The sequence below is a fragment of the Micromys minutus genome (assembly GCF_963924665.1).
Source record: "Micromys minutus genome assembly, chromosome: 4".
Classification (NCBI taxonomy): Eukaryota; Metazoa; Chordata; class Mammalia; order Rodentia; family Muridae; genus Micromys; species Micromys minutus.
In genome coordinates, this window is record NC_137973.1 from 5403964 (window position 1) to 5425690 (window position 21727).

The window sequence follows — 21727 nt, forward strand, 5'->3', positions numbered from 1 at the left end:
ACAGTGCTTTGAGTTTTAGAATTACAGAAAACTGTTTTGCTTTTGAAATCTCATGGGCCGCATCTCATTTAATTGTTCTCAAAACCTTCTTTTCATTATTTGAGCAGCTACACGGAATTGTCGGGTGTAACGACCAAGGTCTTTCAGAACTAGTATAATGTTTTGGTTCCCTCAGCTCTGAGACCAAGTTGCCTCTCAGGAGCCTCCCGAAAGGGGCCTCCAGACAAACTTTGCTGCGGTGTGTTTACCGCGGTGCCATAGCAACCGCGCAATGCCCGCCCCCCTTCTGCCTCCTTAGTGACGACATAGAGTCATGGCCAATGGGCAAGCGGCCACGCGCCAGGCCCCGCCCTAGTCGCGGGCGCGGCCGTCGCCGCGGACAGACGCGCGAAGCTCGCGGGGAGCAGGCCGGTGGCGGCGCTGCGAGCTGCGTCCATTTCCACCCGCGCCCGCCGCCCGCCGCGCAGCCACGATGTTCCGGATGCTGAGCAGCAGCTTTGAGGACGACCCCTTCTTCGCGTGAGTGTCCCAGCCGCGCTCGCTAGGAAGGGCGAGGGGACTGCGTCTGGCACGCTGTGGGGGGACACCTGGCGGGAGGCGCGGAGAAGTGGGGGTGAGAAGATGTGGGGGTGAGGAGAAGTGGGGGTGAGAAGTGGGAGTGAGGAGAAGTGGGGGTGAGGAGAAGTGGGGGTGAAAAGTGGGGGGGGGATTAAGGAGAAGTGGGGACTGAGGAGAAGTGGGGGTGAGAAGAAGTGGGACTGAGGAGAAGTGGGGGTGCGAAGTGGGGGTGAGAAGATGTGGGGGTGAGGAGAAGTGGGGGCTGAGGAGAAGTGGGACTGAGGAGAAGTGGGAGTGAGAAGTGGGAGTGAGGAGAAGTGGGGGTGAGGAGAAGTGGGGGTGAGAAGTGGGGGTGAGAAGTGGATATGAGGAGAAGTGGGGGTGAGGAGAAGTGGGGGTGAGAAGTGGGAGTGAGGAGAAGTGGGGGGTGAGGAGAAGTGGGGGTGAGGAGAAGTGAGGGGGAGGAGAAGTGGGGGTGAGAAGTGGGAGTGAGGAGAAGTGGGGGTGAGAAGTGGGGGTGAGGAGAAGTGGGAGTGAGGAGAAGTGGGGGTGAGGAGAAGTGGGGGTGAGGAGAAGTGGGAGTGAGAAGTGGGTGTGAGGAGAAGTGGGGTGAGGAGAAGTGGGGGTGAGAAGTGGGGGTGAGGAGAAGTGGGGGTGAGAAGTGGGTGTGAGGAGAAGTGGGGGTGAGGAGAAGCGAGGATAAGTGGTGGCTGTGAGGTGTAATGGGGGATGGAAGACAAATGGGGGGTGTGAGGAGAAGGGGAACATGAGAAGTGGGGACAGGAGCTGAAGGGTGTGGGAAGAGATCAAGATAGAGTGTGAGGAGAGGATTCGAGGATACTGGGCAAGGAGAAGTGGAGGACAGGAGAGAGGGTGAGCTGGGCAGGTGGGGTGAGGAGGATTTAGAAGCTGGAGGTGAGGTTTGCTGGTGGGAGATGAGGACTAGGATCTTCAAGGTGCGGGCTGCTGACTACTTGGGGCGACCAGATGTGTGGGTAACCGAATCCGAAGTCCTCCTGTGCAGCTGCAGTGCTTAGCTGGTGACCGGAACTGCCAACTTGGAACTTCTGATGAGAAATAGTCCTTTAACTTCATATAAGGGTGGAAGTGCTTTCTGGGGTGGCAGTTCCTTGACTTGGGAAACGGGGCGGGGGTGTTTTTTATTGTTTTGCTTGAGAGAAGTCTGTGTAGACACCTTACTTGCCTGGAACTCGGTGTAGATCAGGCTGATCTCAAAGCAGTCCACCTGCTGTAACCGCTGCTTCCTCCTCCTCCTCCTCCTCCTCTCCCCCCTCCTCCTCATCCTCCCCCCTTCTGGATTAAAGGTTGTGCACTAGGATATTTAAAACAAGTTTTCATATAGTGAAGGCTGTCACCTTGACAGCATTACTAAGTAGGAGAGTTGTGCTGGCTGCTTCACAGTGGTTGGACGTTGCCGTGGGACACCATTTGTTTTCTTTACCTGTTTCATGAACAGAACTGGTCTTGCCTGGGAAGAGACTTTATCAGTGCAATCATGGGGCAGGGGTAAAGAAATAGTGTGCAGTGAACACTTCTGTTAACAAGAAATGGTGAGTGGTTCCCAGTGACATAGTGAGGTCTTGGGGAAACATCATTTAAAACTAGGTTTCACCAGTATCTAGTTTTCTGTGCATATTTGACCTTACTATATGCCTAGCTATAGTAAAATGAGTAATGTCTTAATTACATGTGTAATTTGATATGTAATTAGTATTCAAAAATATGTCTACCAGGAGTGTTATTTAAACTGTTGGATGACCCTCTGAGCAAAGGCAGGGAACCCAGAATTGAAGTCAAAAATAGTAACAGATCACAGACAGACATACATATCCAAAAGCACCCCTCCTCCATGCTTAGCAAAAAAAAAAAAAAAAGACCATTAGTCACACTCTACAAAACATTTTATCCTTCTTCAGAACCAAGCAGCCATTATAAAAAATATAAGGCACATACATGCATGAAAAACACCAATGCACATGAAATAAAAATAAATTAATGAAAAAAACTAAGCATGGTTATAGTGTGTTTTACTTCCCTTTGATGTTCCTAAGGTCAGTAGATGGGTTAGTACGCTTGTCACTAATTCTTTAATTTATATTAAGTCTTAGTTCTCATTTTGTTAGGACTGGAGTAAAAAGGACGGGTTAAAGGACAGATTATTTGAAATATAAGTTCATTCTTTCCTTTTTTTCCCCCCAGATGTGTTTACAAATAGTGGCTGTAAAAATAAATTAGCACGCATCAATATTATAGTTAATTACTACAAATTTGCCTTATATTTTTTATAATATATAAAATAATAATATAAAAACAGCTTTCTGCAGAAGGTGTTTGGGAAATGACCCAAAGCATGTGTAGACTGAAGAGGAGCCGGCAGATGTGAAAAGAAAGTTCTACCCTGAGCTCAAGCACCATGTGCTCTGTGCAAAGCAGTCAAAGCTACTAGGAAACTCAAGTCTTTCTCCCTAAGAACCAAGGACAGAGCTCAGTACTACTACAGTCACTGGACAGGTGGGGTTGAGAGTGGGAATGTACAGCCTCCTCAAAGGGACAGCTAGACAGCTTTTCTGTGGATAAATCTGCACAAGTCTATATTAAACTTAACTGCCTGTGCATGAGCCAGGCTCTGAGGGCAGCTTGCTGAAGAGGATACATGAATAAAGCAAGATTTATTCTCCCATTTAAGACAATTTGAATTTTAAGGCAACCACATTAATTACCTGCTTAGGAAAGTTTTTATTATATATAAGTACACTGTCGCTGTCTTCAGACACACCAGAAGAGGACATCAGATCTCATTACAGATGGTTGTGAGCCACCATGTGGTTTCTGGGATTTGAACTCAGGACCTCTGGAAGAGCAGTCAGTGCTCTTAACCATTGAACCATCTCTCCAGCATGGAAAGTTTTACCATTCCTGAAGAATACAACAAAATTCAGAACCTCTACAATATAATAGTCACATTCTGTACATTGTATGACTCATTTCTATATAAAGGACTTATTATGAAGTTATCAGTTATTATCTCATCTAAGATATTAGCTTTAATGGGCAAAAAAAAAAAAAAAATAAGACAGTTATAATTTTGCCCCATATGTGAAGGAAGATATGATTGTAATGAAGGAAAATATAGGATATTTCAACAAAGGAAGTGACATTTTATATGTAACATGTCTATATCTAATGTGTATAAATATATTTATATATATTATATATCAGATAGAAATTCTAGAGATGGAAATTATATCTGAGAGAAAACGATAGATTGGGCATGCTCAGCAGCAGAATGGAGATGGTAGACCAGTCGTTAAACCTGCATAAAGACAAATAGAGAAGGAAATTAGAACCAAACAGTCTTGGCAGAACCTTTAAACAGTGTTGTTTTAGGAATGTATCTGTTGTAGGCAGAATTTATTGGTTTCTGTAAAGATAATCCTATCCTAATTCCTAGAACCTATGAATATGTTATCCTGCTGGTCAGAAGTTCCCATTGGCTTTTTGTGCCTGTTCCAGCTGCCCCAAAGTTTAAGTGCTTTGTCTTGTAATATGTATCAGATCTCTATTGCTGCAGTAGCTTATAGGATCTGAAAGTATTATATCACACCTTCTGTTAGTCAAGAAGCTTAGAGAAGTAGTTCTAACTCAAGCCTCAGGAGGTTACAGCCTATTGAACTGAGGGGTCATCACAAATATTGTCTTAATGATCATCCATTTGCAAGTTCATTCACATGGCTGTTTAAAAAAAAAAATACCTCTAAGTTCCCTCATGTAAACTTCTCCCCAAGCTGTACTAGCCACTGTACATGAGAGAGTACCATAGTCTATGACATACATAACTTTGAATGTGACATCCTGCTATTCCATTATATCCAATTTATTATAAATCGGGTCCAGAAGTCCAGCTCATGTTCAGGGGCAGAAGAGATTACATGATGGCATGAAGACCAGGGATTTGGCACTGTAGGACACTGCTATTGGAGTAGTTGTCTATCACACATATTTAAACAATTGCTTAATACACCAATATCAGACGTATACTACTAACATAACTACGTTTGAAAAAGAGATAAAAAGACAACAAAATTGCTATAAATAGACTGTACTTTGCAAGGTCATAATCTGTAGTAGAAAAGAGCGGCTGGGCTGAGGGAGTAGCATAGTTGATAGCAGGCTTTCATGAAGCCCTGGATTGATGCCCAGAACCAAATACTAGGCACAGTGGTAGCTGCCCCAAATCCTGACACTCTGAATGTAGGGTAGGGAGTTCAGAAGTTCAAGGCCATTCTCAGCTATATAGTGATTTCAAGGCCAGACTCAGCAGCATGAGACCCTATCTCAAACAAAACGAAGATTAAAAAAGACCTCAGCCTAAAAAATAACGAAGACTTATAGATATGTGGTTGATATTCTAAAATGAATAAGAGTAAAATAAAATGGGTAAGACTAAAGCTTGTTTTAAAAAATAACTTTATGCACACACACTTAACAATCAGCAGCAAAAGACATTTTTAAATAGATAGGATATATTTTTGCACTCATTTGATCAATTATATAAATGACAAGTAGAAAATTACTGATAGGATACTACTCGAATAATTTAAATTGAAAAAAAACTGAGTAGTTATAGCAGCCTTATTTATAAAGAAAAAACTTAGAAATAGTTTTGATTATATTATAATATAATTATATATATATATATATATATATGTGTGTGTGTGTGTGTGTGCTAGATTTAGTTAATAGTAAGAACAGCAGGGATAAGTTATAAAAAACATTAGTCTGAGTCAAACTAGATGTAAAAAATGACACACTGTATAATTCTATCGAATGAGATTCCAAAGTGGGTGAGACAGTACTGACAAAGCCTGTGCTGGTTAATCTGGATTGCCAGCTTGACCTATGAAGTGCCGGGATTAGTAAGGCACACCCTTGGGTGTTTCTGAGGAGTTTCTGGAGGGGATCAGCTGAGGCAAAAGGCTCGCTGTGAGTATAGTCAGCACTATCCCGACAGGCCGCGTCCAGACTGAGTGCAGAGCTGCTGGTGTGGGCATTCTCCTTCCTTCCTCGCTCCTTCGAAAGGGAGCCTCTTTCCTGCATTTTCCCCTTCTCTGCCTCAACAGACCGAAACCTCTGACGTTATGAGTGAAATGAATCCTTCTTAGTTCTTTCTGTGAGGTATTTCATCATGATGATGAAGACCTAACACAAAGCCTAGTGATGGTAAGTAGAATTTGGGGAGATGATTTTCCACAAAGGCTCAAAACAGAATATAAATGCTGCTTAGGCTATTGATTTTTTTTGAAAACTCAAAACTGCACAATTATTGAGTGTAAATTATACCCAAAGGTGAACTGAAACAAAACAAAAAACCTATGCATACACTTAAACACAAATCCAGGTACACATTTTCTAATTCTAAAGCAGTCACATTTGAAGCAATTGTGCTCTTTAGAAATGCTTTGAGGAAGAAGAGGATGGTGGACAGTGTGCAGCATGGTCATGATCTTTGGGAAAATAAACCCAGGGAAGTTAGATACAGCTATAAAACGCTATAAAAAGAGGTGAGTGTTTGCCAAAAAGTTTCTAGTTTTAATAGTAAAGTATAATAGAATACTTAATGGAGCAGAATGAGAGAAATCTAGACTATATCCTAGAAGGATTGGCGCAGTTTGGGGTCCTGTCTCCTTCCACTGAAGGGCAGTGCCATTGCTAGTCCTCAGGAATGTGGCTTGATCTGGCAACCCAGGAAGGAATCTGAAGTCAAGGACTGGAAACAGCAAGCAGGCCAGAAACTGCTCCTGTCAGTTCCCTCCTGTCTGCTTCTCTTTCTGCTCCATTTAACGCCCAATGCAAGTTTAACTGTTAACATTTTCTCTTTTTTTCTCACTGTTCTTTATTTCTTTTTTTCCTTCTATTCTTGTTTTGAATAAATTTCAAGAGAATACAAACAGCTGAATGTAATGAGGTTAATATGAGATATGAAGATGTAATTCAGTAAAGAGAAATTGAGAAGAAAACCAATTTGAAATGCTAGAGGTGAAATATTCATTGAATCAAATAAAAAGCTCTGTGAAAAGCTTTATCAATAGAATATGTTAAGGGAAAGACAATATTAGAGCTTTAAAACAAGGAGGATGAATTAGAATATTCAGTTATAAAGAAATAAAGAATATACAAAGAAATATACAAGAATATAAGATCCAGGAACACTATGAAAAGACCAAATCTATTAATTGTGGATGCAAAAGAGTTTCATTCTAAAGACATAAAGACCACTTTTAATGAAATCATAATAGACAATTCTCCAACTCTAGAAAAGAAATGTTTATCCAGGAAAGGAGGTATTTAGGTTTTTCAACTCAGTGAAACCAGGAACAAGAAGCTCCTTGGGGGGATATGATAGGGAGTTTGCAGAGGAGAAACCAGAAAAGGGGATAACATTTTAAATGTAAATAAATAAAATATCCAAGAAAAGTAAATAAATATTATAAATGGGATAGAACATGAAATATAAAAGTAAAATGTTATTAGGCATTCACAACCTTTTTTTTCTAAAAATGGTTTTATTAAGGATGTTGTTAATATAGTATAGAATGCATACATTGAAGTAAACATTGTTTTCAGTATAGTCATAGAATGGTATAGTTGTAAGTAAAATTGTAGAATATTTTCATCATCTCCAAAAAAAAGCTATGTACTCATGATCATTCTTCATTTCTTCTCAAATCTTACTCCAAAATTTGCCCTAGAAATCTCTTATCAATCTATTTTTTGACTCTGGAACCTCTGGAAATGTTATAGTGGAATTATGAAATGAAATCCTTTTAATATTTATTGGCATTTTCACATACTTCAGTGTTTTCAAGTGTCATCCATGTTGTAACATATATTAGAATCCCTATTTTTAATAGCATATGATAGTTCATTACCAGAATATGCCACATTTTGTGCATCTATTGGTTGATAGATGTTTGGGTTGCTTAGTTTGAGTTTGATACTGACATTTCTGAATAAAATATTATTGGGCTGTTAAAAAAAACCTTCCTCACACCAATTAGCTAAAAATTAAATATGAAGAGCAAAGAAAGTATAGTCAAAGTTATGAGAACAACACAAGTCACATATAAAGACAGGCTTATGAAAATAAAAGTAGATTTCTCTGGAGAAACTCTACAAACCAGGCAAGCTTGGAGTATGTATTTCAAACTCTGAAAGATAGTCAGTCCAGGTAATTATAGCTAGCAAAACTCTTTGTCATACATAGTAGAAAGAAAAATACAAGCTTTCCATAATACAAACTAATACAAGGAATTAAGGCAGCTTTTTAAGATATTGAACCATTTAGACTGAAGAGAAAGATAAACATCCACAAGTCTACAGGAAAGGATATCTGTGCTGAAACAATAGTTAAGCAAATTAGCAATAAGAAAATACTAAGCCTAACAAAATTAACAAACCATGCTTATCAGTATTATTGGTCTTAGTATCCTAATTAAAAGGTCCAATAAGGTTTCTATTTGTTGTCTTCAAGAAATGCTTGTTACAGCTAGAGAAAGGACTGAAAGAGTTGAAAGGTTTGCAACCTCATGGGAAGAACAACATCATCAACCAGATAAAGCACTGAGGTGCAGAGAGTAATTGGGAGAGGGAGCACCTTCATGGAAGCAAGTTGAAAGGGAGGAGGGAGGGGAGTGGGGGTATAACATTTGAAATGTAAATACAGAGAATATCCAATAAAATTGGGGAGGACAAAAGAAATGCTCTTTACTATCAAAGATAGCCACAAACCAAGGGTAAGAGGATGGGAAAAATATTTTAAGCAAATGGAACTAGGAAGCAAGCATATGTCTCTGTTTTTATGTAACAAAATAGGTTTTAAGGAAGCAGTCAATGGGCTGGAGAGATGGCTCAGTGGTTAAGAGCATTCATTGACTACTCTTCCAGAGGTCCTGAGTTCAAATCCCAGCAACCACATGGTGGCTCATAATCATCTGTAATGAGATCTGATGTCCTCTTCTGGTGTATCTGAAGACAGTGACAGTGTACCCACATATATGAAATAATAAAATATTTTTTAAAAGTGGGGGAGCAATCAATGGAGAGAACATTCCCATTCTAGACATATACTCCATACATACATACACACATACATACACACACACACACACACACACACACACACACACACAATATAAGAAAAAAAAAAACACTAAAAATTCATTTCAATACCTGTGGGAAAACTCTAATTAAAGTCAAAGTCCACCATGATGGGATAGTCTCTGAACTCAGTGCAAAACGGAAGACTCCCTTGTTAGCATGTTTTCTCCTTCTCTGACTTTTTCTGGGGGATTCTAATCTCCTACACTAGCATCTACCTAATGAATATCATGTAGCCCTAATTAATTTATAGAATTAATTTTCTTTATCCTGACAAAACATATTCAGCCAGCACCTGAGATTCCTGAAATGCTTCCCCATGCTAATGAGGTATGCCAGGTACCCTAAGGCCCCAGTCAGACCTTTGCCCATCTTGAATGTTCTTGTCCTCAGTCCTCTAAAACTTCATTAACCTCCAATTACCTTAAATAAAGTTGATCTGTTGTTCTGCCTACTGACAAGTGGTCCCAGAGTGGTCACTTACCTTACATACTCACAGGGCTTTCACCATCTCTGCTTCTACTGCCCTCATGGACTGTATCAATGAACATTGTCACTACCTTCTCCAACCAGCAGAAAAGGAGTGATGACACAGCATTCTTCTCAAAGCAGTTTATTCAGGAACCTTACAGCATGCCAGTGAAAATCTTTTGTCTCCCCTTCTCTCTCTTCTTTCTCTCCTCTCTCAACTCTACCTCCTCAGTCCATGTTGCGTGGCTGCAGTTCATAGGTCTGCGTCATCTGGCCTGATCTCGCATCATGGGTGCGCCTGCGCAGCTCGCACAGTGGAAGTGGCTAATCTGGGGGGGGGGGGGCGGGGAGAGCAGGAGGAAGTCAGGTGCTAGTCACAAGACTTGGCCGGAGTCTTGGGACTGCCTCCACACCCGCTTTCCACAGAACGTTTCACAAGAATGAGGAGAACCACAAATATCTCAGACCTATAGGTTATCTTATCAAAAAGTAGAGAACATTTGAGTTATATAACCTCACAGACTAAAACCTCTAACATCTGTCTGCAGAGTATATATTCCTCAGCAATCCATGAAGCCTTCTCTAACATAGATTTTATAATAGAACACGAATCAAGTCCTAGCAAATATAGACAATGGGAACAATTGTTTTAACCTATGGCAACGGAGGAATAAAGATAGAAACCAAGAGAAACTATAGTACATATACAAACTCGTGGACATTGAACAACAGAATGTTGAAAAACAAATGGATCTTTGAAGAAATCAAGAAGAGAATTGTTAAGAATCCTATAAAAGACCCAGCTCAGTTCCACCAATTCACAGATTGCAGGGAGCTCGGAAGAGCTACAGGAGCGCTCTCCATCCTGAGTGAAAGGGTGAGTCAACTTCTTTTGCCTACTGTCTACCCCAGGAGAGGCCTCCCAGAACTCTCAAGGAACAGGTGGAAGTAGTGCCCGGGAGTGTACAATTCCAGCCCAAGGCTAGACCTGGCCCAGTTTTATCAGGACCAGCGGCTCACCTGCCCACAGGTTGCAGGGAGCTCAGAAGAGCTGGAGCACTCTCCATCCTAAGTGGAAGGGTAAGTTAACTTCTGCCCACTGTCTACCCCAGGAGTGGCCGCCCAGAATTCCTGCAGCACAGGGGGAAGTACACCTGGGAGCACACGCTTCCGGCCCAAGACCATACCTGGCCCAGTTTCATCAGAACTAGGCTCTGCCATCAGAACTCACAACCTACCCAGAAAGACGAACACCCAGGAACAATCTCCCTCTAGAGACCACGGGCCCACAGACCCACAGAGAGACAAGCTCCAGTAAGAGAAAATAAGATCACCTATCATCACAAGATGGCAAGAGGCAAGTGCAAGACCCTAAGAAACAGAAACCAAGACAACCTGGCAACATCAGAACTCAGTTCTCCTACCAGGGCAAATAGTGGATATCCCAACTCACCAGAAGAACAAGATTTAGATTTAAAATCATACTTCACGATGATGATGGAGATCTTTGAGAATTGCATAAATCACACACTTAAGGAAGTACAGCAAAACTAGGAAAATATACACAAACAAGTTGAAGCACTTAAAGAGGAAACTTAAAGAGCTAAAGGAAAGCACAAACAACCAGGTGAAGGAACTGAAAACAAATAGAAACAATGAAAACATAAAAGGAGATAACCCTGAAGTTCAAAAACCTAGAAAAGACATCGGGAGTCATAGATGCTAGAGCATCAACAAAATAAAGAGAAAGAGGAGAGAATGTCAGGAGCAGAAGATACCACAGAAATCATTGACACAACAGTCAGAGAAATTGCAAAAATCAAAAAGATTCTAACCCAAAACATCCAGGAAATTTAGGACACAATGAGAAGACCAAACCTAAGGATAACAGGTGTAGAAGAGAGCGAAAACTCCCAACTAAAAGGCCCAATAAATATCTTCAACAAAATTATAGGTGAAAACTTCCCTAACCTAAAAAGAGATGACCACGAATATACAAGAAGCCTACAGAACCCCAAATAGACTGGACCAGAAAATAAATTTTTCCCAACACATAACAAATGCTCAAAACAAAGAAAGAATACTAAAAGCAGTAAGAGAGAAAAGATAGGTAAAATGTAAAGGCAGACCGATCATAATCACACCACACTTTTCAACAGAGACTATGAAAGCTGGAAGTTCCTGGACTGACATCATAAAGACCCTAAGGGAACACAAGTTCTAGCCCAGGTTACTATATCCAGCAAAACACTCAATCACCATAGATGAAGAAGCCAAGATATTCCAGGAAAAAAACAAATTTACATAATGTCAGTCCACAAATCCAGCCATACAAAGGATAATAGGTGGAAAACTCTGCCACAAAGAGAGAAACTTCACCCTAGGAAAATCAAGAAACTAATCCTCTTGGAATAAACACTAAAGAAGAAAGCACACAAACATAACTCTACCTGTAACAAGAAAAATAGCAGGAAACAACAATCACTGTTCCTTAATATCCCTTAACATCAATAGACTCAATTCTCCAATAAAAAGATTATCAGACTTGATATGTAAACAGGATCCAACATTTTGCTGCATACAGGAAACACATCTCAGCAACAAAGACAGGCAATACCTCTGAATAAAAAGTTGGGAAAAAACTTTCCAAATAAATGGTCCCAAGAAACAAGCTGGAGTAGCTATCCTAATATTCAATAAAATAGATTTTCAACTAAAAGTCATCAAAAAAGACAAGGAAGGACACTTTTTACTCATCAAAGGAAAATATATCAAGATGAACGCTAAATCCTGAACGTCTATGCTCTAAATACAAGAGCCCCCACATTCATAAAGGAAACTCTACTAAAGCTCAGAGCATATATTACACCACACACATTAATAGGGGGAGACTTCAACACCCAACTCTCATCTATAGAACATTTCATACTAAAACAAAAGAATGTACCTTCTCAGCACCTCATGGCACCTTCTCCAAAACTGACCATATAGTTGGTCACAAAATAGGCCTCAACAGATACAAGAAGATCAAAATAATCCCATGAATTCTATCAGATCACCGTGGACTAAGGTTGGTCTTCAATAATGACAACAAAAAGCCTACATACACATGGAAGCTAAACAATGTTAGAAGCAATGATAGCTTAGACAGGAAGAAATAAAGGAAGAAATCAAAGACTTTTTAGAATGTAACGAAAATGGAAACACAACATACCCAAACTTATGGGATACATTAAAAGCAGTGCTAAGAGGAAAAATACATAGCACTGAGCGCCTCTAAAAAGAAACTGGAGAGAGCATACATTAACAACTTGACAGGACAACTGAAAGCTCTAGAACAAAAAGAAGCAGATACACACAAGAGGAGTAGATGACAGAAAATAATCAAACTCAGAACGGAAATCAACTAAATAGAAACAAAAAGAACCATTCAAAGAATCAACAAAACCAAGAACTGGTTCTTTGAGAAAATCAACAAGATTGGTAAACCCTTAGCCAGACTAACCAAACTATTCCAGAAAATAGACACAGACACAACTCATTCTTCAAAGCCACAATTACACTCATTCCTAAACCACACAAAGACCCTACAAAGAAAGAGAACTTTAGACCAATTTCCTTGTGAACATTGATGCAAAGATACTCAATAAAATTCTTGCAAACTAAATCCAAGAACACATCAAAACAATCATTCACCATGATAAAGTAGGCTTCATCTCATGGATGCAAGGATGGTTCAATATAGGGAAATCCATCAATGTCATCCACTATATAAACAAACTGAAAGAAAAAAATCACATGATTATCTCTCTAAATGCTGAGAAAGCATTTGACAAAATCCAGCACGCCTTCATGTTAAAAGTCTTGGAAAGATCAGGTATTCAAGGCTCATACTTAAACACAGTAAAAGCAATATACAGCAAACCAGAAGCCAACATCAAACTAAATGGTGAGGAAACTGAAGCAATCCTACTAAAGTCAGGGACTAGACAAGGCTGTCCACTCTCTTCCTACCTATTCAGTATACTACTTGAAGTACTAGCCAGAGCAATAACACAAGAGGTCAAAGGGATACAAACTGGAAAGGAAGAAGTTAAAATATCCTTATTTGAAGATGATACAATAGTATACTTACTTAAGTGACCCCAAAAATTCAACCAGGGAAGTTTTGCAGATAAACACCTTCAGCAAAGTGGCTGGGTATAAAATTAACTCAAACAAATCAGTAGCCTTCCTCAACTCAAAGGACAAACTGGCTGAAAAAAAAAAAACTAAAGAATCGACACCTTTCACAATAGCCACAACGAATATAAAATACCTTGGGGTGACCCTAACCAAGCAAGTGAAGAATCTATAGTACAAGAACTTCAAGTCTCTGAAGAAGGAAATTGAAGAAGACCTCAGAAGATGGAAAGATCCCCATGCTCATGGATTAGAAGGATAAACATTGTAAAAATGGCCATGTTGCCCAAGGCAATCTACAAATTCAGTGCAGTCTCCATCAAAATTCCAAGTCAATTCTTCATAGAGTCAGAAAGAGCATTTTTTAAATTCATTTGGAATAATAAAACACCCAGGATAGCAAAAACCATTCTCAACAGCAGCAGCAATAACAACAACAAAAAACTTCTGGGGGAATCACCATCCCTGACTTCAAGCTGTATTGAAAATCAATTGTGATTTAAAAACAAAAAAAACAAAAAAAACAAGAAAAAAACAAAACTGCCTGGTATTGGTACAGAAATATGCAGGTAGACCAATGGAATAGAATCAAAGACCCAGAAATGAACTCATGCCTATGGTCACTTGATCTTAACAAAGCAGCTAAAAACATTCAATGGAAAAAGGACAGCCTCTTTAATAAATGGTGCTGGTTCAACTGGCAGTCAGCATGCAGAATGCAAATCATTCCCTTATCTCCTTGTACAAAGCTCAAGTCCAAGTGGATCAAAGACCTCCACATAAAACCTGATACACTGAAACTAATAGAACAGAAAGTGGGGAAGAGCTCAGAACACATAGGCACAGGGGAAAACTTCCTGGACCAATGGCTTATGCTCTAAGATCAAGAATCAACAAATGGGACCCCATGAAATTTCAAATCTTCTTTAAGGCCAAGGACACTGTCAAAAGGACAAAACTGCAACCAACAAATTAGGAAAAGATCTTTACCAATTCTACATCTAATAGAGGGCTAGTATCCAATATATACAAAGAACTCAAGAAGTTAGACTCTACAGAATCAAATAATCCTATTTTAAAAATGTGGTACAGATCTAAACAAAGAATTCTCAACTGAGGAATATCAAATGGCCGAAATGCACCTAACAAAATGTTCAACATCCCTAGTCATCAGGGAAATTAAAATAAAAACAACCCTAAGATTCCACCTAACACCAATCAGAATGGCTAAAATCAAAACTTCAGGTGACAGCAGATGCTGGGGAGGATGCAGAGAAAGAGGAACACTCCTCCATTGTTGGTGGGATTGTAAACTGGTACAACCACTTTTGAAATCAGTCTGGCAATTCCTCAGAAAATTGGACATAGTAATATCTGAGGACCCAGCTATACCACTCCTAGGGATATACCTAAATGTAGCTCCAACATCTAACAAGGACACATGATCAACAATGTTCAAAGCAGCTTTATCTATAATAACCTGAAGCTGGAAAGAACCCAGATGTCCTTCAATAGAAGAATGAATACAGAAATGGTGGTACATATACACAATGGAGTACTACTCAGCTATTAAAAACAGTGAGTTCATGAAATTCCTAGGCAAATGGATGGAACTTGAAGTTATCCCGAGTGATGTAACAGTCACAAAAGAGCACTCATGGTATGCACTCCCTTATAAGCAGATACTACCCCCCTCCACTACAAAAAAAGCTCCAAATACCCAAGAAACCACAGAACTTATGAAGCTCAAAAAGAAGAAAGACCAGAATGTGGATTCCTCAGTCTTAGAAGAGAGAACAAAATGGGAGAAAATACAAGGTCAAATAGAGGAGCAGGGATTAAAGAAAAGATCTACAGAGACTGCCTCACCTGGAGAGCCACCCCATGTACAGCCACCAAACACAAGCACTATTGCTGGTGCCAAGAAGTGTTTACTGGCAGGAACCAAATATGGATGTCTCCTCAGAGGCTCTCGCAGAGTCATAGATACGGATGAGGATGCTTGCAGGTAAACAGACTGAACACAGGGACCCCAATAAAAGCTAGAAAAAAGGACTGAAAGAGCTGAAAGGTTTGCAACCTTATGGGAAGAACAACATCAAGGCACTGAGGTGGAGAGGGTGATTGGGAGAGGGAGCACCTTCATGGAAGCAAGTTGAGCAGAAGGAGGGGAAGGCAGTGGGGGAAAGGTTATTACATTTGAAATGTAAATACAGAAAATATGCCATAAAATTGGGAAAAAAAGGAATCCTATAACTGAAAGAATACAATGTCTTAAATGCAAAGAAAGCAGCTAGAGAGGGAAATTTATATAGATGCCTACATGAAAAAAATGTCAAGTACCTTAATGATACACTATAGGACCTTGAAAGAACAAAAACAATCTAAACCCCAAATTAGTGGATAGAAAAAAAAAAACATGGCAGAAATTAATAAAGTAAAAATGAAAAAGTATAAAGAATCAATGAAAGATTGAGTTCTTTAAAAAGATAGTAAACTTAAAAGAGATGAACAAGATCAGCAGTCCCTTAGCCCAGCTAACCAAAGAAAATAGTAGTCACTAAGTTAATGATGAAAAGAGAAACATTACAACAGATAACAATGAAATTCTGAAGATTATCGACTGTTAGATTATACCTTAATGAATGTATTTCCACTAAGTTAGAAAAATCACATAAAGTGGATTAATTTCTTAAATTATTTGATGTACTAAAGTTAAACTAATATGAGATATATAATTTAACAGGTCTATAACAATTATCAAAATAGATTGAAGTAGTAATTAAAAAATATCTTCAATCTAAAATAGTGTGAACCCAGGTGAATTTAATACTGAAGTCTACCAGACTTATAAAGGTCAAGTAACACTAGTACTTCTCAAAACTGTTCATAGAATAAAGACAGAAAGAAACTGTCAACCTTTAAACCAGATAAAGACACAACAAAAAGTAATATGTCAGTGTGATGAACATAAACACAGGACTTAACACTAAAATGTCTGCAAACTGAATTTCAAGATCATTTATTATAACCATGTTGGCTTCATTCTTAAGATACAATGGTAGGTCAGGCTAATGCAAGCCATAAATATGTCACATAAAGGGACTGAAGGAAAGAATTCACATGGTCATTTTACAGTATAGACAATAAAGGCTTTTGATAAAATACAACATCCCTTTATGATAAAAGCCCCAAGAAGACTAGGAATGGAAGAAATATGTATCAGCATAATAAAGGTTACATATGAGAAACGTGTGAGCTAACATCAGAGACAAACTCAAACCACTTCCAATAAGATAGGAATGAAACAAAAATCTACCCTTCTACCCCTACCCAATATGGTTGGTGAAGTGTTAACTAAGGCAAAGCCTGTAAATGGATACACATAGGAGAAGTCAAAGTATCCTAACTTGATGTTCTTGTGACCTTTTAAATAAAAGACCATAAAAGTTCTACCAGGAAACTCTTAGATATGCTAAACACTTTCAGCAATTTGGACATCAAACTAACATATAAAATCAATAATTTAAGTATATATAAACAAGAAACATGCAGAAAAAGGAACTAGGAAAACAATCATATTCACAGTTATATGGGGGGAAAAAAGAAAAAAAAAAAAGACTTTGGAATAAACCTAAGAAAGGAATGACCTTTGCAGTGAACACCTCTTACCAGTAAAGAAGGAAACTGAAGAAGGCATTATAAGACCTTCCACAGGATATATGGGTGAATTAATATTGTGAACATGGCTGTATTACCAGGGGCAATTTACAGAGTTATTTAGTGAGCTTTAAAATTCTAGTCGACAGCCAGGCGTGGTGGTACGGGCTTAGGGGGCAGAGGCTGGTAGATCTCTGAGTTCCAGGACAGCCAGAGTTACACAAAAAAGCCATGTCTCAAAGAAATAATAATAATAGTAATTAGCCTTGTCAAGGTCATGTGTGGCTTTGGCTTTGACTATTCAGATATAATCTGTACTTTCATGGTATTCATAAACATAAATATAGATCCCAATGCTGTATGTCAATGATCTACTCTGTCAGGAAAGTTAAAAATAGTGGGTTTATTTTTTTTGTTAAGTGTGTGTGTTGTGCATGTGTGAGAGAGGGCTGTGGTACAGGAGCCTGTAGAAGACAGAAGATACAGTGAGAAGCAGGTATTTATGAGAAGCATAAGCCTTCTGGGGGTACTGGAAGCCAAACCCCACTCCTCTAGAAGAGCAGCAGACATTCTTAACCACTGTGCTATCTCTCCAGCTACAAGTATGATTATTTTAAGAGAGCCTTTTTCCAAATATATTTGTGCACATTCAATTTTAAAAGACTTTATTAGGTTTTTTGGTGCCCACATTTAGCATGGAGGAGGCTTTATTAATCCTATAGAATTTATGGTGTACACTTCCCAAAATGGTCTTCCTGATAGAAATGTTTTCCTGATGCTTTTGCAGTTATAGAATTATGTTGTAGACTTCTCAGAGTAGTCTTACCTGATAAAAATATGTTTCAGTTTTCCTCATCTTAAACTACTTATGATATGGTAATTTATGTTTACCATATTTATTCATGAAATAAAAATATATTTCATTAGTATAATAAATATAGTGGATAGCAAATAGGATAAGATTTCATTTATATTTATAATTGTATTTATAAATACCAGGTTTTTTATTAAATAGTCTCTTCTAAGTTTTATTTTCTTTTTTTAACAATTATATTATCTCAGGAGTTTCTTCATAGTATTTCTATGCCAGGTTTTCGAAAATGATAACATTTAATTTTCTATTCATCTGTATTTTCAACAGTGATTCTTTTCTTGCACACCGAGAAAGTATGCGCAACATGATGAGAAGTTTCTCTGAACCTCTTGGAAGAGACTTGCTCAGTATCTCTGATGGTAGAGGAAGAACCTATAATTGTAGAGGACATGATGGTGAAGATTCCTTAACTGTAAGTAATTTTAAAGACAGCTAGCAAGAAAGTTCTGTAGAAACGTGACACAAATGTTCTAAGTTACATACTGGTAGCGTGTAACTAACAGTTCTGTCATGGAAATGTCATATAAAAGGGGAGGCATTTTCCAAAGCTAAAACCTGGAACAATGGGTTGTTAATGGTATAGACTTGCACTGTGCTCTTAAAACACTTAGGATCATAAGGTTATACAACTGTAAGTTATACTAAGCTATTGTTTCTTACATATTCCTTCCCTGATAACTTCTTCTCTTTCATGTACTAAACTAAAACCAATGATGACTCCTGGTACCACATACTTCTACAGTTTAAATACTAAAAAAAAAATCTAGTATGGTGTTTTATCATTATTGGACCACTCTAGACCTTCAAACTTAGATTAAATTTTATTTCAGAAGACTTATACCTTAGTTAGGGTTTTACTGCTATGAAAGCACACACTGTTGTAAAGGAAAACATTTAACGAGGGCTGGCTTACAGTTTCAGAGGTTTAGTTCATTATCAGCATAGCAGCCTCCAGGCAGACATGGTGCTGAAGAAGGAGCTGAGAGTTCTACACATCCAAGGCAGCTGAAAGGAGACTGTCTTCCCCAGGCAGCCACGAAGACAGACAGACTCCCTCTTTCGCCCTGTGAGGGGCTTAGTCATAAGACCTCAAAGCCCAACACCCACTCCCCTCAGAGTGAACCATTTCTTCCAACAAGGCCACATATATTAATAAAGCTACAACTTCTAATAGTGCCACTCCCTGCGCCAGTAGCCTTGTTCAAACACATGAGTCTATGGAGTCCACACCTACCCATCATATAATGCAAAATGTTTTTTTCATCTTCAAAAGTTTCACAGTCTATAGGAATCTCAACAATGTTAAAAGTCCAAGTTTCAGAGTCTCTTCTGAGATTCATGTAATCATTTAACTGTAATCCCCTATAAATCAAAGTGAAAAAGATCACATACTTCCAACGTCACAGAATACGCATTATCTCTAGAACATACCTTTGTGATCTCACAAAACACTTCCCTCAAGATTTTACTCAGTGGTGTTGGTCTCTTAATGACTGCTAATGTTTTAGCTCAGCTAACCAGCATCAATTGCTCAACAGGCCCTCCTATTCTTGACTCTAAAGCTACTTGCTGAGGCTAGAACATCGCCTGCCTCATCATATTATCACATCACCACCAGCTTCTGTTTTGCAACCCCATTGCCTAAGCTTGGCCGTTCTGAAATTTGTTCTGTAGACTGGCCTTAAACTCAGAAATCTCATGCCACTGTCTCCTGAATGCTGGGATTAAAGGCAGTACCACTATGCTGGACCTAAGCTTTGCACGGCCACTATGCCTCCAGATCTGGATCAAAAGTGTGTGTCTTCCATCCTCAAGGTCTGGGTCACAGGTGTACGCTCCATGGCCCTATTGCATTTCATTCCAGATTTAGAGTTCGAATAAAAACAATAACCAGGTAACCGTAGCTCTTAACATGATACAACTATCTCTTGCTCAGCTGCAAGAACATAAATAGTAAGCTTAGCTATGTAGGAACTTGTCCCCAACGTCGCCACTTCCTTAATTACACTTAACTCTTTAACACAGGATCTAACTCCGTTTTACTTCCCTTTATTACTTGAACCTTCTAAGCTCACTACACTTGATCAGAATGCTCTTCATGAAAGTAAACCAGAGTCTGTGTTGGGCTTTTCTGAGACTTCCTTTGTTAATGCAATTAATCTGAATTCTTTTACCTTAGCATCAGGTAGATTTTTCAGTCAAAGACACAAAACGAAAACAAACAGCCACATTCTTCACCAAACATAAGAATGATCTCCAGGCAACAGACTAAAATTCCTCTCCTCTGAAACTCTTTGAGCCAGGCCCCCAGAGTATTACCCTCAACACCAGTGTTGTCAATATTTCCACTAGGATGGCCCATTAAGCCACACTTAAAATATTCCACACTGCTCTCCAAATTCATAGTTCCAAAATCTACATTCCTACAAACAAAAGCATGGTCAGGCCTATCACAGCAATTCCACAGTCCCTGGTACCAAATTCTGTGTTAGGGTTTTACTGCTGTAACAGACACCATGACTAAGGCAACTATTATAAAGGTCAGTATTTAATTGGGGCTGGGGGTTCAGTCCGTTATCATCATGGTAGGAAGCATGGCGTTATATAGGCTGACTCAGTGCTGGAGGAGGACCTGAGAATTCTGTATCTTGACCTAAAGGCAGCCAGGAGACTTCCAGTGACACACTGCCTCCAAAGAGCCACACTTTCTAGTAGTGCCATTCCCTGGGCCACACAGTTTCAGACTACCACAACTGATATAACTGCCTATTCTCATCAGGATGGGAGGTAAAAACAGTCAATAAAAGAAAAGGTGAAGTTTACATATGTGTGTTAAATATTTTGGGTTCACCTCTTTTATTTATTCAGCCTCAGGAATAGCAATTACAGAATAATAAATCCATAGGAATTATTATTAAAATTATCATTATAAAATGTATCTTGGCAATTGAAATATATTTAGAATTCAGTAAATATGGTTAATCAAGTCAAAGAAATCTAAATTACTCTAGAAAAATATTTTTATATTTTCTAAGCAATAAACTTAAAGAAAACAAAATAGTTTGGATCATCATAAAACCTAATAAAAAACATGCGCCATTTCAAATAAGTAATCCCATTTAAGGTACTTTTCTTTTCATTAGTAAATAATATCATTTATAAGTGCTATATTTATAATACTATAAATTAATGTTACATACATATTACATACAACTTTTAGTTTAATTCATTTTCTTAAAAGTTGAAAATTTTTTTAAAAGTTAAAAATTAACACCAGGAAAAAATTGACAGTGCAAGAGCTCATTAATTATAAAAACTGAAAATGATTTGAGTATTAAAATATTTTTGTATCATACTTTTTGTAACTATAGCAAGCATATATCTCTTTGGATTTATATATATAAATAAGCCACTTCTAGCCTTTATGACAAAAGCAAGAAGTAAACAATCTTATTACCTATAAGCATATAAATAAGACTTGTGTATAATTCAGCTAGAAATGTTTTGAAGATGTTTATACAAATCAGCTGGAAGTTTATTGGTCACCAATTGGAACAGAAATAAATGTCACTTTCACAGACACTTACTAAAAGCACTAAATATTTAGCAGAAAGTGGAATGAAAAATATTTAGCCAAATAGATAACGCTTCTGTGAAACTGTAGTTAGCAAGATTCATTATTTTGAACTATTTGCATATAAATATTCTTCAAAGTATTTGTCTTGCAAAAATTTCTTTAAATCAAGAGGAAAATGCATAAAAGAAATGTACTTGCAGAAACGTCATGCTTAAAGTCAAGTAGGA

At 38.5% G+C, this 21727-nt stretch overlaps 1 protein-coding gene across 1 annotated transcript in view; it reads left to right on the plus strand.

Annotated features, from left to right (window-relative positions):
- Positions 1-360: 360 nt before the first annotated feature.
- The window catches only part of MLF1 (myeloid leukemia factor 1), a 32397-nt gene continuing 11030 nt past the window's right edge, over positions 361-21727 (plus strand). Inside the window, exons 1-2 of the mRNA XM_080915297.1 lie at positions 361-519; positions 18191-18335. Of these exons, the coding sequence (XP_080771423.1) occupies positions 473-519; positions 18191-18335 (192 nt within the window). The 5' untranslated portion in view covers positions 361-472. The remainder of the gene's footprint in view (positions 520-18190; positions 18336-21727) is intronic.